Source organism: Hyperoodon ampullatus (assembly GCF_949752795.1).
Source record: "Hyperoodon ampullatus genome assembly, chromosome: 1".
NCBI classification, from domain to species: Eukaryota; Metazoa; Chordata; class Mammalia; order Artiodactyla; family Ziphiidae; genus Hyperoodon; species Hyperoodon ampullatus.
In genome coordinates, this window is record NC_136914.1 from 89955523 (window position 1) to 89973486 (window position 17964).

Here is a 17964-nt window from a genome sequence, read left to right on the forward strand (position 1 = left end):
CCCCAGAGCAAGAAGGAGTTCTGCCAGCATGCTGCCTTTGGACTTGAACTGCAGCTCTTCCCTGAGTCTCCAGCCTGCCTGCCACCCCATCAGACTTTAGACTCACCAAGCCTCCAGGAATGTTTGCCAATTCCCGGAAAACTCTTTCTCTCTCTCTCTCATTGGTCTGTTTCTCTGGACAGCCCTGACTAACACACATAATATATATATATATATATATATATATATATATATATATATATATATATATATATATATTTTTTTTTTTTTTTTTTTTTTTTTTTTTTTTTTTTTGCAGCACGCAGGCCTCTCACTGTTGTGGTCTCTCCCGTTGCGGAGCACAGGCTCTGGACGTGCAGGCTCAGCGGCCATGGCTCACAGGCCCAGCTGCTCCGCCGGGCATGTGGGATCTTCCCAGACCGGGGCACGAACCCGTGTCCCCTGCATCGGCAGGCGGACTCTCAACCACTGCGCCACCAGGGAAGCCCCACATATTATACTTTTCACTCTACTTCCCAAACTCCTCACCAATTCCTCAAGCATCCTAACCTCACTGTAGTATCTACGTAAGTCTGCTCTGTTTAAATTCATATGCATTTGATGTATTTAAGAGGGCTAGAAAAGAGACTAAAGCTGGCTAGAGAGTCAATCTTCTAAACTTCTTCCTCTTCCTCCCTCCTTAGGACACAAATCATAAGCAATATACATCTGTTGCCAATAAATGAGCAGCACCTATATAGGATGATAACACCAAGGGTAGAAAAATCTAAGCAGATGAGGACCTGGAAAGGAGATCAACTGTGGATTTTGCACTGAATTACAGAATGCCATATGGGCACATACCCTGAGAAAACCATAATTCAAAAACAGTCATGTACCAAAATGTTCACTGCAGCTGTATTTACAATAGCCAGGAGATGGAAGCAACCTAAGTGTCCATCATCGGATGAATAGATAAAGAAGATGTGGCACATATATACAATGGAATATTACTCAGCCATAAAAAGAAACGAAATTGAGTTATTTGTAGTGAGGTGGATGGACCTACAGTCTGTCATACAGAGTGAAGTAAGTCAGAAAGAGAAAAACAAATACCATGTGCCAACACATATATATGGAATCTAAGAAAAAAAAAAGAAGTCATGAAGAACCTAGGGGCAAGACGGGAATAAAGACACAGACCTACTAGAGAATGGACTTGAGGATATCGGGAGGGGGAAGGGTAAGCTGGGACAAAGTGAGAGAGTGGCATGGACATATATACACTACCAAACGTAAAATAGATAGCTAGTGGGAAGCAGCCGCATAGCACAGGGAGATCAGCTCAGTGCTTTGTGGCCACCTAGAGGGGTGGGATAGGGAGGGTGGGAGGGAGGGAGATGCAAGAGGGAGGGGATATGGGGATATATGTATATGTATAGCTGATTCACTTTGTTATAAAGCAGAAACTAACACACCATTGTAAAGCAATTATACTCCAATAAAGATGTTAAAAAAAAAAATACCCAAGTGACAAAATGATCAGGCAAAGCAAAAGAAAAGGTGCAGCTTACCCCTCGAAGCAGTGGGCAACTGTCAGAACCCACTTCTTGGCAATGAGGACACAGCCACAAATGTGACCACTGGGTTCACTCTGCAGGGAACACTGCCAGGGCCACCTTCCTGGGCGGCTCGTCCGACCCCCAAGGATCCTCTTGTTCATTCGGGCAGCAGGGCGGCGCCCACAGTCTACCAAGGAGCAGGAAACAGTATGTGACTCACTACCAAAACCAGCTCGATGCTTGCATCTTTGCTGTCATGTACAAGTGATCATTTTTTCCCTTGAGCCAATCCAGTTAAATTAAGTTCATATCCCATTGTTACACCACTAATTCGCTCACCTTGTTTAGTACATAGAAGAGAAATCTTACTTCTGCTGTGACAGGACTGCCTAGATTTGGAAACATAAAAGGGCATAATATTCAGTTACATATTTATTGTTCACTTCAAACACTTTACCAGTGAAAGGCAAGAAATAGCTTATACTTAAGTCAGGAATTCTCAAGGCAGGGCTGTGGTCAGATATCACCTTGGAGGTGGAGGTATATGAAGGATGTACTTGTTTTAAGTGTATTTAATATCATCATTATACACTTTCACATTTGTGGGAAGAGAAACTATTGTTAGCAAAGTTTCCCACATCATCTTGGCTGGTGGCACCACCCATAATACTGACTCAATGATTTTCAAAGTAGGGAGAGGAAAAGGAAAGGCATTAGTCTGCTTCTCAGAATGTATGGTGAGGAGGAAGCATGTCAGACTTTTATGCTTATGAAGAGGACATGTATGTCCAAATGATGCTGAGAAATAGCTTGAGAGAAATAAAATATTACTTCAGAAAGTTAGAGAACAGAGAAAGGAATTGAATATTTAGACTAGAAAAGAATCTTGAGACTTTTTTTATTATCTTTTTTTTAAGTTGAAGTATAGTTGATTTATAATATTGTGTTAGTTTCAGGTATACACCATAGTGATTCACTTTTTTTCTGACTATATTCCATTATAGGTTATTATAAGATATTGAATATAATTTCCCATACTATACAGTAAATCTTTATTGCTTATCTGTTTTATGTATACTAGTCTGTTATCTGTTAATCCCATACTCCTAATTTGTCCCTCCCTCCGTCCCTTTCCCCTTTGGTAACCATATATTTGTTTTCTATGTTGCTGGGGCTTTCAGTGTTAAACTGTGTATCTATGATTAGCTGACAGGAGGAAGGGGATTAAATTCATCCCATGTAACTCTAGATGGCAGGATCAGAATCAGTAGGGAGAACTTATAGAAAAAGTGCATTCAGGAAAGGAAGAACTTTCTAAAAATTAGAGTTTAGCTTTGAAGGCAAGAACATGGTTTAAGCATCTATCGATGTGGCTGCACAAAAGAATTCAGCTTAGGGTACACTAAGTTTTAACCACAAAGTTCTCTTCCAAGCATTTATTCACAATGCAAATTTAAAAGAAAAAAAAACATGTTGGGACTGTCAAAAATACTATGACATGCTTAGAACCCTAGATATGTCAGAAGAAAGAAAAACAACCTTAACTATGTCATTTCCACATTCCTTTTTGAAGATCTACTGTATTTTCCATTTCTTGCTAAATTTGCATGGGGATATGTGTATACAATAAATTATATAATACAGAAAAGGCACATTTGCGTTTTGCCTTCTCACAACCTGAAGTCATATCTCCTCCTCACTCTCTATTTCGTTATCCTTAGTTTGTTTGTAACACTTCCAAATATCTGAAATTCATTTTGTTTATTACTAGCTTAGAGTCTCTCTGTCCACCTCTACAATGTATGTTTCCTGAGACCACGGTCCTTGGCCCCCTCATCCACTTCTACATCCCCGCAGAGCTTAACAATGAACCCGGCATAGAAGAGATACAAATAATTAGTTGTTATTTGTTAGATCTTAAAGTCATAGCTTTTAGGAACAGGAAAAGACCAAAGACTATGTATCTCAACTCTTATTTTAAAGGAAATCGCGGTTTATAGGATCACATATCTAGTTAGCAAGGCAGGACTAGGACAGGTCCACCAACTCCCAACTTAGAATGAGTTTATCTATCTATCTATCTATCTATCTATCTACCTACCTATCTATCTGAACTGAAAGGGATTTTCTGGCAGTCCCAGTTTGGGGAAACAAATCACTGTTGAAAGACTCAGGTCATTGGAGGAAGTGCTTCAGTTGACAACTATTCAGAAATTTGGTTGCAAGTTTGATCTATGGGGAAAATGTCAAGACATTACAAAGAGAAATGGCCCACCTTTAGTATTATTCTTTAGAATTCTTATGTACTGATTTCTCTAACATTTATTAAAAGCTTTGGAGTCAGATAAACCTGGTTTGAGTTCAGAGACTATCACTTATCATCTGTGAGCTGTGAATTTTGAGCAAGTTATTTATTTATTTATTTTTTATTTTATTTTTTTAGTTTCTGCTTTATAACAAAGTGAATCAGTCATACATATACATCTGTTCCCACATCCCTTCCCTCATGCATCTCCCTGACTGCCTGGAGGGGTGGGATGGGGAGGGTGGGAGGGAGGGAGATGAGCAAGTTATTTAAATACTCTATAGCTATGTCCCTATAATGTAACAAGCACTAAATGAGTGTTAATTCCCTCAGTTTACCTTTCTCCTGCATCCCTACCCAAGATGAAGGAGGCAATGTTGCCATGATTTTTTAGGGGAAATTTTTCAGAAGTATATTTTCAAGGTTACTTGATTATAATTTTATTTTGTGTCTGTTTTTTCCTCAGGCTCTCCAAGTTTTATCAGGTGCCATTATTTCAATTTCTTCTGTTAACTAGTCCCACGTAACATCTGTAGAAAGTGTAGATATTAAGAATTTATTTTTAATAGGATGTGAAAAAAACTCCAAGATTAGAACCCAAGTTCCTCCTCCTTAAGCATGGTAGTTTCTGCAATCATCATTAAAGAAAAATGTAATTAGCCAAGAGAAAAAGATCTATGTCTACAAAGAAGAAAAAAAGCCAAATGATGTTGAAATATAAAGGCCCATAGCTATTCTATGGAAGCTCCTTTTTGATGTGACAAATGTGGATTATCTTAAATTAGAAACAGAAGAAGGGTCCTGATGATAGATGTTTGCTCCATGATCCACTCTACACAGCTCTAGTGATGGGTGTCTTACCCTTTTACCAGTAGTTCATGCAAAGTGGTCCCATTAAGGCTTTCCCAGTCGGAGTGCAATGTCAGCCACTGCTGGTCTTGCTCCTGTTCCTGTATCAGTTTGGTCACAGATGGTTCTCTGATAGAAGGGCAAATACCAGATAAATATTCAAAGTACAATGATCTTTGACCAGGCAATATCATTATTTAGCACTTACTCTCTTATAAAAAGAAGCATTAAATTATCAGCCAATATTTAAAGAGGGGGATTAGTATTCGAAGAAGTTTGGCATGGAATGTGATCAGCAAGAGGGGAAGTTACTAAAAGTATCCTGAAGCAATTAAGATCCACACTGTTACAGCTATTTTAGTCATTCTCTCTGCTGACATGTATTTGAACTTTGTGAGGTGTTGCAATTCTAACATATACGATGTAAAAGTTCCAATACCTAAAAAACAAGAGCAACTTTAGGCAGGGATCAAAAGTAAAATAAAATTTATCTGCCTGGAGTATTTTTTCCTTCACTTTTCTTGCCCAATGTATTCCTGCAATAAAGCAATACCTTAAAATCAATAATAAGTAAAGAGAATCAATGGCCATTTAGAGTCTGTTCAGACAGTATAAAATTGTAAGTGGAATTTTTTCAACATACTGCAGAATCTTTATGCACTAAAAATTAGGAATGTCTCTAGAAAGTAGAGACAGGAGTTAGACAACATCATTTTGCTGTTTACCCATATTTTCACTCAAACTCCACCAGTACTTTCCTGTCAATGCCTCATCCAATCATCAAATAAATATGCTTGTACCCAAGATGTACCCAAGATTTAAAACCTTAGGTTTCAAAAGTGTTTGCGTTTTTGTGTAAAATATCCTATTCCTCATGAAATAATTGGTTCACTTAGGCAATCCATATTTGAAGAAAATCTTTTGGATTTTTATCACCTGATGCTATGAAGGGTAGAAGAGGTAGAGGAATTCATTTTAGATAGGAGGAACGAGGGCTCCTTCTGAATCTGGAAGTAGGAGAGAAGGAAGCAGGTACTTAGTTGGATTTGGAGATGGGGAGAGAATTCAAGAGAATTCAGCAAGAGAATTCAAATCAGACAATCCGATAGTCTTTTCTTTTCAAGTACGAGGGGCTCCTCGAATGAAGATGGGGGGTGGTGGCAGGGGTGCATGATGGTGAGGAAAGTGACATGTATATGAAATTGTTCCCTGGTGGAAGTATTTGGAGAAACACATCAAAGATAACTTTAAAAGAATGGCAAGCAGTGCTGAGGATTCAAATGAACCTGGAAATCTTGAAGTTGTAGCAGCATCAAGCCTGTGAGCTTAGTGACTTTCTTTTTTTGATAATGGAATGCCAATTTTTTGTAAAAAGGGGGGGCACAGGAAGGGAAGAAAAGTTAGATTCAGTGGCATTGAAAGAAAAATGATCACTTCCCCGGGTTATCGATTATTTTAAAACTACTGTCATTACAGAATAGAAAATAAAAGAAACAAAAACCTCCCCAAATCCAGTTATTTTAAAAAGAATAAAACCCTCTAAAGAGAAGACTTGAGGATAGAATAAGAACCAAAGATTAAAAACAAAACAGAGTCCTTAATCATGGATGAATTCTAATCATTTGATTTAAGAACAAATGGCATAAACCCTGCCCATGCTTTAAGAAGCATTGCACAAGCTTTAATTTATTTAGAAACTTGAATGAACTGTTTTATATTTGAAGATGTCACAAAACCTACTGCAAAATGAGAATTCTTTCCTTCACCAAAATGAGGCTCTGGCTTTTCAGTAATCCCAGAAGTGCTGTATGCAGAGGCACAGTGGGATGGAAAATACAAAAATCAGAGGCCACACACACCACTCATGGTGTTTCTCTTGATACCTGCATCCTGAGAATTCCTTTCTGCAATAGAACAATCTGTGGCCTCCTAAATCCAGGCATCTTACTCGCAAAAAGCCAAAGGAAGATCAGCTTCAAGTTTGTTATTTAATGAAATCATTCTTTAGGCAGATATTCACAGGGCAAGAGGGACTTGCATGGGGACAAGTCAGCACAGGATTTGCACTGATGCTAGATAGGAAAATCATTGCAAAGGACGCTTCAGTCTTTCAACTCGCAAGGTCCCTTCAGTCACCTCAAGGGATGTTTTTGCATTTCATTAATTAACCTCCAACAAGAAAGGCAATTTAGCCTGAATCTCTCAGTTACACCAAGCGGAAAATCTAAGAAATTCATCATCAACAAGAAAGGAATATCATTATAAAAGTTAGTTTCCCATGAAATTCTTAAACACTAGCATGCTTCTCATGCACAAAAATAAATCTTTCAGCCCTAGAAATGTCATCTTATGGCCCATTAAAAAAATATCAGCGAATCCATATGTCGGCTTCTGCCATTATACAGAATCTGAGCATCTGTGTGATTTCAACTTTTATTTTTTTCTTTAAATAATTTTTAAAATCATGAAAGTAATACTTATACATGGAAAAAACCCAAACATTATACAATGAAAAAATATCCTTCCCATCCAAGATGTATAAAAACCATCACTGTAAATAGCATTTGAGTATTCTTGCCAAGCTTTTTCTGTAGTCCTTGTACATACACCCCTCTTCTTTTAGTCTATACACATTGTTCTGTGTGGTGTTGAGGATGTTTTCATTTAATGATTTATCTTGGAAGTTTTTGCATAATAATAGCTAGATAATAATAATAACAATTATATATTATTAACTAATAACTATTTTCTGTAGGGCAAGCACTAAAAGATTAGTAATTTGTTTCATATTATTTAATCCTCTCAACAACTTTGTGAAGTATGCTTTATTATTATTCCCCATTTTGGAGATGAAAAAATTGAGGCAACGTGAGAATAAGTAATTTTCCCAAGGTCACACAGCTCTGGTAGTGAGTTCCTTTGGTCTGACATCAGAGTACCACTTCTAACACTATGAACATTATGCAGCCCTCCTCTATTAAGGGCACACACCATGTTCTTTCCATAGCTGCAAAGTGTTCCATTATATGGATGTACATTTACTTTACCAATCCACTACTGAGGCTGTTTCCAATTTCTGGCTATAACAAAAAAGCAGCAGTTAATACTCTTAACCATTCACCTTTGCTTACATGCACACATGTGAATTGAGAATAAATTCCTAGAAATAAAATTATTGAATCAAAATGTAAATTTTTTATGAATTTCCCCTTCAAAGAGTAATGTCAGTTTACAAACTTATCAAGGGTAGGTTTGTCTATACTTTTTAATTTTTATAACTACATATATAATGTAAGTCATGCTATTAAAACATATCTGGAACTTAACTGCTCAAATTTTGTTTAACAGTTGGTGATGCATTTGACTTATCTTTTTCCATATTATATCAAAAGACAAATCCTGTTGGGTAGAGAGCAAAAGAGCAAAAAAGCATCTTGCTAGTGATGAAGTATCAAAGTCACTGTATCCTAAGGGAGTCTGAGCAGGGAATGCAGTCAGACCCAAATGCTTCTAGAGCAGCTATGAAATCATATACAGAGAAGGAAATTTAAGCAACAATCTACTCCAATGCCCTCTTTTGACAGTGCGAGAAAACTAAGACATAGACCCATCCCAAACATTTGAGGGGCCCAGAGTGAGAGTATAAATGGAGGCCCATATACTATATGTCTACATATTTAGATATTACAAATCAAGTTAACAAGCTGTTAAAGAAAACATATTCTATCTTACCATCTTGATCAACATATCTTTTAGGTTCAAATATAGAATTCTTGGACTCCTTGGAACAGTGGTTTTCAAACTTTAGCATTCATTAGAATCAACTGGAGCACCAGTTACAACAAAGATTGTTGGCCCCATACCCAGATTTCCAGGTTTGATAAGTCTGAGCTGGGGCCCCCAATTTGCCTATCTAACAAGATGCCAGGTGATACAGATGCTGTGGTATGGGACCACACTTTGAAAACAGTTCACCGGGCCCCAGGTGGGCATACCTCTGGTGGGCAGACTCTTTGCCCCATGAGGTGAGGCACAGCTAAGAAGAAAGACCAGAGTGGTCCCTCGAAATCAGGGTTTCTCACCTTTGGCACTACTGACATTTTATGCCAGATAATTATTTGCTATGCGGGGCTGTCCTGGGCACTGTAGGATGTTCAGTATCACCCCTGGCTTCCACACACAAAATACTAGTATCACCACACCACTCCTTGACTGACAATCAAAAAGGTCTACAGACATTTCCTAAAGTCCCCTCAGGGCAAAGTCACCACTGGTTGAGTTCTGGGGTCCAGGGCAAGGCCCCTCTGCTCTGGGTCTAAAAGCAGTACTGCACAAAGAAGCAAGAGAATTTCGCTCAAATGTGCTTCTTGAAATGTGTGGCCGTTAAGTCACATATAAAAAATGTATAATTCCCCCATACCCACTGAAATGAGAAAATAGAACATATCTAGAATTCTGAAACACCCTGATATTTTTGAAAGGAAGTCTATATTTTAAGGCTTAGGTGAACAATCAGATCTCTAGACAACTTAGCTTATTCTTATCTCATTCTCAGGTCACTTGGTGTTGAGTAACGAGGCGTTTCATGCTTGTATTATAATTACGTAGGGGCTGCTTACCTAAAAAATGAAAGTCAGCACAAATCCCACAAAGCAAAGGGCTTCTTTACTTTTGTCAGCAAGACAGTAGTGCAGGACTTACCTAGACATGCCACACATTCCAGTGGAAGGACCAGGTCTATTCTATGGCATCTATTGCTTGGGAAAGTCATGAGTCCTCAACCTCAGTACTGATGGTTAGTCTTGAAATACAAATGCCTTGTGTAGTGGATACATTATTTGCAATTCTAAATATCCTCCTCAGAACTTGGAACCTTTCTGTTAAACATTTTTGTATCTGATTTCAAAAATCTTATCTTAAACCCTGCCATGTTATTGTCTCTGTTTGGTTCCTATAGTTTAGACATGTTAATATTAAAAGCTAGTTAAATTATTTTGCCAGGTAGAAGGAAGACCTAGAGATATTGACAGAAAGGCATCATAGGTTGCAAACAAACACAAGTGAACATGACCATAGAATCGTTTGTCTGGTAGATAGCTCACCTTACACTTTATACAGCAAAACTCCCGTCAATAGAAATGTTTCAAAGAAGAGCATAAAGTCTGAGTTTATTTTTCCAGTAAAATAAGTATTTAAAAATATTTTTATTGTAATCTTAACTGAAAATATATAATTTTATTCATTTATCTACCTCAAAGGTAGAGTATAATAACTGTACTAGGCCATGATTTACAGGTACAAGAGACAAAAACTATCTCAAAGAAAAGAGAAGTTATAGATTATAAAATTAAATTATAGACTATTCATATTTCATAAAAAAAATCAATGACATAATCCATTTCTAACATACAATTAATTGAAAACTATAGCTATTAAATATATATTCTCATTCTCATATAAATTAGAAAATAAAACTAATAAAGCACTATTTAAAATAAACATTTCATTAAAGATATAAAAAAAATTAATCAATCATAAAATTAAAATGTCATTTGATCATTTACAAGATTTCAATCTTATATTGTAAAACAAACTCAATAAATGGTGTTAGGTTGTAAGTATGTTTTTGAGCAATAAGTATATACCTCTTTCAGAATCTACAGTAGTCCAAGTATTTCCTTCTGGCTATTTTATCTTCAAAAAAAGATCCCATTTCTTTTTTGATAACTTGGAGGAAAACTTTGGGGACATGTTTTTTTTAATTTTTAAGAGACAGAGACAACATTGTCTTGAAAGAAACTTATTTAGTTGTTTAAAAAATGTTTCCTGTTTGCCTTTACCTTCTTTTAGTTCATCATTGTAAAACTAAAGATTACCAGTTTCAATTACAATATGCCATTTTTTATTCCACCAGTTCAGAAAGTCTTGGAACCAAGGTAGAATTTATTTTTCTAATAGAAGCTTTGCTTCATCAATTGCTCTTTTCTTCCTCATCTTGATATTATAGGCATAGAGAAAGTGCACTTTTATTCAATTCAAACTTTTAAGGCAGAATATGACTCTCTGGGTACATTACAAAATAAAATAATTCAAACTTCAGGGCTTTAAAAAATATTCAGTTAACAGTATTACACCACCAACAACAACAAAAATCAGCATTTTAGTACCTAAAATAGTGCCTGAATATCTGAATATCAAAAAGTAGAAATGTAATCAATCATTAAAGGGATGTGGATGGTCTTCAGGATGGCTGGTGCCTGGGGTCCAAGCACCTTCATGACTCTCCATCTCTCATCTCCACTTCTTCAGTTGGAGGGAGGAGGACGAGGTGGGAGGGTGGCTTTAATGACCTCCAAGTAACTTTTCCACAAGCCAGGGGACAGGCTGTCTGCAGCTCTAAACTCAAATCCTTCATCTTTGTGACCGAAAAGGAAAGACGTCTTCTCTCCCCAGTCCACTTAAAACAAATCTTATTGAAAAACTTTAAGTATCACAAAACCAGCCACTGTAGCCCAGGAGTGAGGTCCTTTGATTAGTCCAGCTTGGGTGAGGTATTACCTACCCCTCTACCAATCACTGAGGCCAAGAAAAGTGGGTCATGTACAAAGACGGCAGCCCCCTTTTGGATCCCAAGGATAGAATGGGAAGTGAAGCAAGTCCCAAAATGAAGGGATGCAGGTCCCAAAGGAAAAGGAGGGAGGCAGAGAAGCAACACAATAAATGTCTGCTACAAGTGACTTTACTTGAAATTTTTTAGTTCAAAAGATTATTATGCCTCAGAGTCAAGATCTACATGTTCTTTTGTTAGCTTTTGGAAGATGTAGGAAGAGTACAAGATTGGGTAGATATTAGACTTATGTTCATGAATGACACAATGGGTTATCAGTGAGTGTTCAGTGAACTCAGTTTACTCATTGCCAAAGGAATATCACCCTGGCAGAATTTAAACAAATGACACAGTCAGATGGACAAGGGTTAAAACTGATGATTAATAAGGTTAATAAGCTGGAACGGAAATGGAGACAGCACACTGGTGTTATATCAGATGGAGTCCCTCCCTAAAGGAGTTTTAGTGAAAGGAACAAATTACAAACATGTGAAAAAATAATTTCTGATACCAATAAATGCTTTGAAGAAGACAGAGTAAGAAAATAGAGAGTACCTTGGTGAGTGTGAAAGCTGCTCCAACTAGGGTTGTCAAGAAAGACCTTTGTAAATAGTTGATATACAAGCTTAGAGACACGAATGATGAGATGGAGGTGATCCTGTTAAGGTCTAGAGATCAGCCTTCCAAACAAAAAGAACTGTGGAGCCAAAGCTCCGGAGATGGGAATGAGTTTACAGCACTGGAATCTCAGTAATAAGGTCAATGTGTCTAACATTTAGTGGACAAGTGGAGAGTGCTAGGAGATGGGGTCAGAGAGTGAGGCAGGGGCCAGATTATGCTTTGTAGGCCAGAGTAAGAAATTGGATTTTGATTCCAAACTGTAAAAATAAAATGAAAAGACCAGTGGAGTTGGCATTTAGATAATATCATTACTATCAGTCCTGTCTTGGGGGTAAAAAGCAAGCCAAATTGCAGTAGGTTTCAAAGAAAACATGAAGAAGTTAAGTCATCACCAGGAGTCTCTGGTGTAGTTCAAAAAGGGGGATGCTGCCATATAAGTACTTCTAACAGAAATAACACAGGTCTTTCTGGTTAATTTCTGGGGGATTCTCAAGTTGTAAATCATGTTCTTACTTACCTAGGACCCATTCATATTCCTGCCAATGGCAATGCACTATGATGACTAGAGAATCTGATGCCCCCAAAGACTTTACAGAGATTGATTCTTCCCCATTCCAAGACCTTCTTGCTCACAATTAGCCCTGATATTTTTGGTGGAAAGGTGTGTTTTGACAATTCTGGAGAACTCATGGAAACCATCTTTGGTTTTATAAATCCTGATGTGAATCTATTTTTTAATGGTGAACATTTTTATCACAAAATGGAATGTAAGAGAGTAAAAAAAAATGTGCTTAATCCAGGATCTAGCATAGTTTTATTCCAGTTAATAACGGTGAATTTCCCTACACCACTGAGAAGTTTCCATTTACTTTCATAAATTATTCATTAACCCAACTGACACAGTTTGAGATTCAGTTTGCTAACAAATAATCCGAATTCTTGGCAGAGCTTGCTGATAGTGATCATGTGGAAATGCTTTTAGGACAACTGGTAGACTCACCTTGCTCTTGCTTATGAAAGCCTCATACCTAGTGGTCTCATGGTAGACCTTAAAAAATATTCCCTCTCCCTTTAGGATGTAGCACTTTTTCAGGAAAATTCTTCTCCTTCCTTACCTCAGAACAGCATGTTCCAGAGAATACTACACTCACACATTGGACTTCATGATTTTCTTCTCATCCAGGCACTCATTTAACTAGCAGCTTCTTGGGAATGTGTTAAGAAATTAATTTCCCATGCCCAAACCACATGTCTGCCAGAGAAGCTAGGAAGTTGCATGTGAAAGAAAACAACACTTCGTGGATTTGCTTCAGCTGACGTCTACTTAGAATACGACAAGCAGGTACTTATTACTACACGACTTTTCAAAAAGTGAAAAACAGGGCTTCCCTGGTGGCACAGTGGTTGAGAGTCCGCCTGCTGATGCAGGGGACGCGGGTTCGTGCCCCGGTCCGGGAAGATCCCACATGCTGCGGAGCGGCTGGGCCCATGAACCATGGCCACTGAGCCTGCGCGTCCGGAGCCTGTGCTCCGCAACAGGAGAGGCCACAACAGTGAGAGGCCCGTGTACCGCCAAAAAAAAAAAAGAAAAATAATATATATATATATGTATATATACACACACACACAAATGATATACAGCATTGTAGAATTAAGAGGGATATCGTGTAGTACTGATTTTTAAGTACCACAGGAAATTCAGGGCCAAGAGGTCAAGGAGATGAGAAAGTCTTCACAGAAGTCATGAGCCTTGAGTGAGGCCCTGAAGAATTTGGATAGGGAATGTAAAAACAATGCACCTATGGACACAGAGGCAGAAGCAGGAAGGAATGTGTATCCACAGAGCACAGATAAAAGACCAGACAGTACAGAAAGAGAGGAGGAGCACGTACAAGGATATGAAGTTGAAGAAAGATGAGCTAGTTTACAGCAGGCCTGCCAGTTGGGAAACGTATTTGGTTAAAAAAAAATGTCAAATGAAAAAAGACCTTTGACAGAAAATGATTTATTTCTGCCTTAGTCCATTCAGGCCTCTATAACAAATTACCATAGACTGGGTGGCTTATAAACAACAGGGATTTATTTCCCATAGTTCCAGAGGCTGGAAGTCCAAGGTCAAGGTAATAGTAGATTTGGTGTCTGGTGAAGGCCCATTTCCTCAGTCACAGACAGCCATCTTCTTGCTATGTCATCACATGATGAAAGGTGAGAGGAAACTCTGTGCAGTCTCTTGTATAAGTTACTAATCCCATTCTTGAGGGCTCCATTCTCACGTCCCAATCACCTCTTAAAGGCCCTGCTGCTTAATACCTTCACACTGGGGGTTAGGATTTCACATATGAATTTGGGGGGGACATGAACACTCAGTCTATAGCAATTGAACATGATGTCTGTATTACAGCAGGTAGGGCTCTATTAGAAATTCAGTCATGGGATAGTGAGAGCTTTTAGGGAAACGGAGGGACCAAAAATCTCCTAACCCTATTTCCTTCACCAGTCACTGCTCATCCTTCTTTGCTTCTCTTTTTGGCAAAATTTCCCCAAAGAGTTCTACACTTACTGTCTTTTCTCTCTTCCTACTATCTCTTAGGTATTTGCCCCCTCACTCTACTGAAACTGCTCACATCAATGACATGCACATTGCTGAAACCAATAGTCATTTTCAGTCCTCATTTTACTTCTCAGCAGCATTTGATAGAACTGACCCTCACTTCTTCCTTTATATGCTTTCTTCAATTGTCTTTCAGGATACCACATACTCCTACTGCATTAGTTGTTCTTTTTCATCTCCTTTGGCTTGCTGCTTCTCTTCTCTGATCCCCTAATGTTAGGGCTCAGTCCTTGATCTTCTTATCTTCTCTCTATATATTCCCTCTCTTGGTCACCCAGATCAAAAAATGAACAATATCATTTCTGAATACATTGAATGCAGACCATCAAAAATATGAACAAGAACAAGTGTTGGTGAGGAGATGGAGAAATTGGAACTCTCATGCATTGCTGGTAGAGTATAAAGTGGTGTGGCCTCTTTGGAAAACAGTTTGGCAGTCATTCAAAAAGTTAAACATAGAGTTACCACTTGACCCAGTAATTCTAGTCTTAAGTATACACCCAAGAGAAATGAAAACATATGTTCACACAAAAACTTGTACATGAATGTTCATAGCAGCATTATTAATAAGAGCTAAAAAGTGGAAACAACCAAAATGGCCATCAAATGATGAATGGATAATCAAAATGTGGCTCTATCTACACAATAGAATATTATTCAGTCTTAAACAGGAATGGCCTACTGATACATAGTACAACATGGATGAACCTTAAAAGCATTTTACTAAGTGAAAGAAGTCAGACAAAAAATATTTTGCATGATTCTATATGTGAAACGTGCACAATAGGCAAATCTATAGAGACAGGAAGTAAATTAGTATATTTTAAGGGCTGAAGGGAAGGAGGAATGGAGAGTGACTGCTAATGAGCATGGGGTTTCTTTTTTGAGTGATGAAAATGTTCTGGAATTAGACAGTGATGATGATTACAACTATTTTGTGACCATACTAAAAACAACTGAATTGTACACTTTTTTTTTTTTTTTTTGGCGGTACGCGGTCCTCTCACTGCTGTGGCCTCTCCCATTGAGGAGCACAGGCTCCGGACGCACAGGCTCAGCGGCCATGGCTCATGGGCCCAGCCGCTCCGTGGCATGTGGGATCTTCCCGGACCGGGGCACAAACCCGTGTCCCCTGCATCGGCAGGTGGACTCTCAACCACTGCGCCACCAGGGAAGCCCTGTACACTTTTAAACAGTGAATTTTATGGTATCTGAATTATATCTTAATTTTTAAAAAAACAACTACAAGGTTTTGAACTTCCTTTCCATGGTTTATATGTAAAGGACCAGCAACCTGGGCTAGACTGACTACTACAGAGGACTGAATCTGTCTCCAAGCATCATGGAAGTCAATCAATCAATAAGGAAACCATCCTGGATTAAATAGTTCTTACATGACAAATGAAATGTGAAGTTAGAAACTTTGTCCTGGGAGTACATGTTAGGAAAAATTACAATGTAAATCCTTATATCAGGGACTATTAGGTAATATAATAGATAACTGTCTTTGTGGTTTTGCCTAAGACACAGAAACATTCTTTGGAAGGATGTTTCTTCTGTTGACAAACTCTAAAAGATTAGGGCATAAAATAAAATTGCAACTAACTCTACAAAGGAATTTTTGCCAAAATAGTACAGCCTATTTCCAGATGATCTAACTTTTATAGAGATAAGCTTATGAGGCCAAGAGACACAGAGAATCACATTCCCTTAGACCAACTTCCTCAAATACCAGATGTCTCAACTGAGCATTTGGCAAGTATTAGAGGGCAGCCTAAATTCTGATTTGTACTGTTGATTAAATAAATGCCCATATGTTTCTGATACTGGACACGCAGGTAGCAAAGTCAATATACCGTCATGAGAATTTAGGGGCTTGATTTATACCCTTGTCTAATCAAATCATCATCATGTTTCCAGCTGGGGTGAACTCTAGAGATACCTGCAGATGGGCGTAAATGTTTTCAGATTCAGAAAAGAACTCTGAATCCTCTCATTTGGACAAGCACTTAGTTGAGAGCCTAGCATTTCTGCTGTTAGACATGGAAAGCATGATTTAGGTCTAAAAAACTCTAAGTGCAGGTGTTTTTAATCAACTGCTTCTATCATGAAAGCATCTCGGTAGAATCCCTGCAAAACACGTAATTTGGTGTAGATCTGCATTTTAAACAAACTAGCTACAAAATATACCCCCTGAAGTAGCTGAGTGATCTATTTGGAGTTAAGGTATGTTCGTTTTGGATACTATACGACAGTGCTTTTCTCTTAAATGTTTACTGAATGAATGAATGATTTAATGAATTTATATTATAGTATCAAGATAATATGTCTTCCCCACCACGTTATAAGCTCTTTGATGATGTTATTCACCTGTGCACCCTCCACACAGTGCCTACTCCTGTACAAGACCCACAAGCTGATGCTCAAAAAACGAGGAGGAAGATACTGAATAGAATTAGTTGGGGTTGTTTTTTAAACTTCAAGTTTTGGACGCAGAGTATGTTTGACAGTATCAAGGCAGGCCCATGGAGTGGACACTCCACTCCAGAAGCTAAAAGAGGACAACTCATCCCTCTCCCCTCCCTCTGGCAGCTGGAGTGTAGGTCAATGTCTAGCCATGGCCAAAGAGACACTCCTATTAGGGACTTTGAATGTGGAAGAAATGACTCAAAGGTGCAGGGTTACTTAGAGTTAATTTGAGGCACCAGAGGCAGAACTGTGAGTCTGCAGCACAGCAACTGGTCTCCAGGGACAGTGGTGACAGCAGGTCCTAAGCATCCCATTGCCACAGCAGGAATTTGGCCTCGTCTTGCCCATTTTCTGTGTTCCTGCCCCAGCCTGGTTCTCCAGATCTCTGTCAATTCATGAGCCACCCACATAAACTGAAGAGTAAACTTGCAGGCAATCCAAAAGTACAAAAACACTAAGGTTACCTTTTGTACTCATTTACTTCGAAGGTGAATCACTTCTTACCCATTAACTCAGTCAAATAACAGTTATGGTTTTCCAACCATACTGCTCTCTCAAATTTTCCTAGCCCTCCTATGAAATAAAGTTATCTTTAAAAAATCTAAACGTCTATCTTAGATTTTAAATACCCAAGATATTGCAATGACATTTTCCCACTATGTTAAAGAAATGGAGCAAAGAGATTTTTTTAAAAATCCAATATGCACACAGTAGCCAAAGGTAGAGACCACTAAAATGGAGGAATTCATTAATGGATGAATAGATTTAAAAATATGGTGTATCCACACAATGGAATATTATTCAGCCATAAGCAGAAATAAAGTACTGATACATGGATGCATGAAAACATTATGCTTAGTGAACTAAGTCAGATAATGGTGATGGTTGCACAACATTATGAATATACTAAATGCCACTGAATTGTACACTTTAAAATGGTTAAAATGGTGAGTTTTATGTC

The 17964-nt window shown here is 38.2% G+C and overlaps 1 protein-coding gene across 2 annotated transcripts in view; it reads right to left on the reverse strand.

The window, feature by feature from the left end:
* The window catches only part of CORIN (corin, serine peptidase), a 180578-nt gene that overhangs the window by 32822 nt on the left and 129792 nt on the right, over positions 1–17964 (reverse strand). For both annotated transcript variants that reach the window (XM_079713916.1, XM_079713915.1), the window contains 3 exons: positions 4708–4824; positions 1881–1930; positions 1554–1728 (listed from right to left, as the gene is read on the reverse strand). In XM_079713916.1, coding sequence (XP_079570042.1) covers positions 1554–1728; positions 1881–1930; positions 4708–4824 — 342 coding nt within the window. The remainder of the gene's footprint in view (positions 1–1553; positions 1729–1880; positions 1931–4707; positions 4825–17964) is intronic.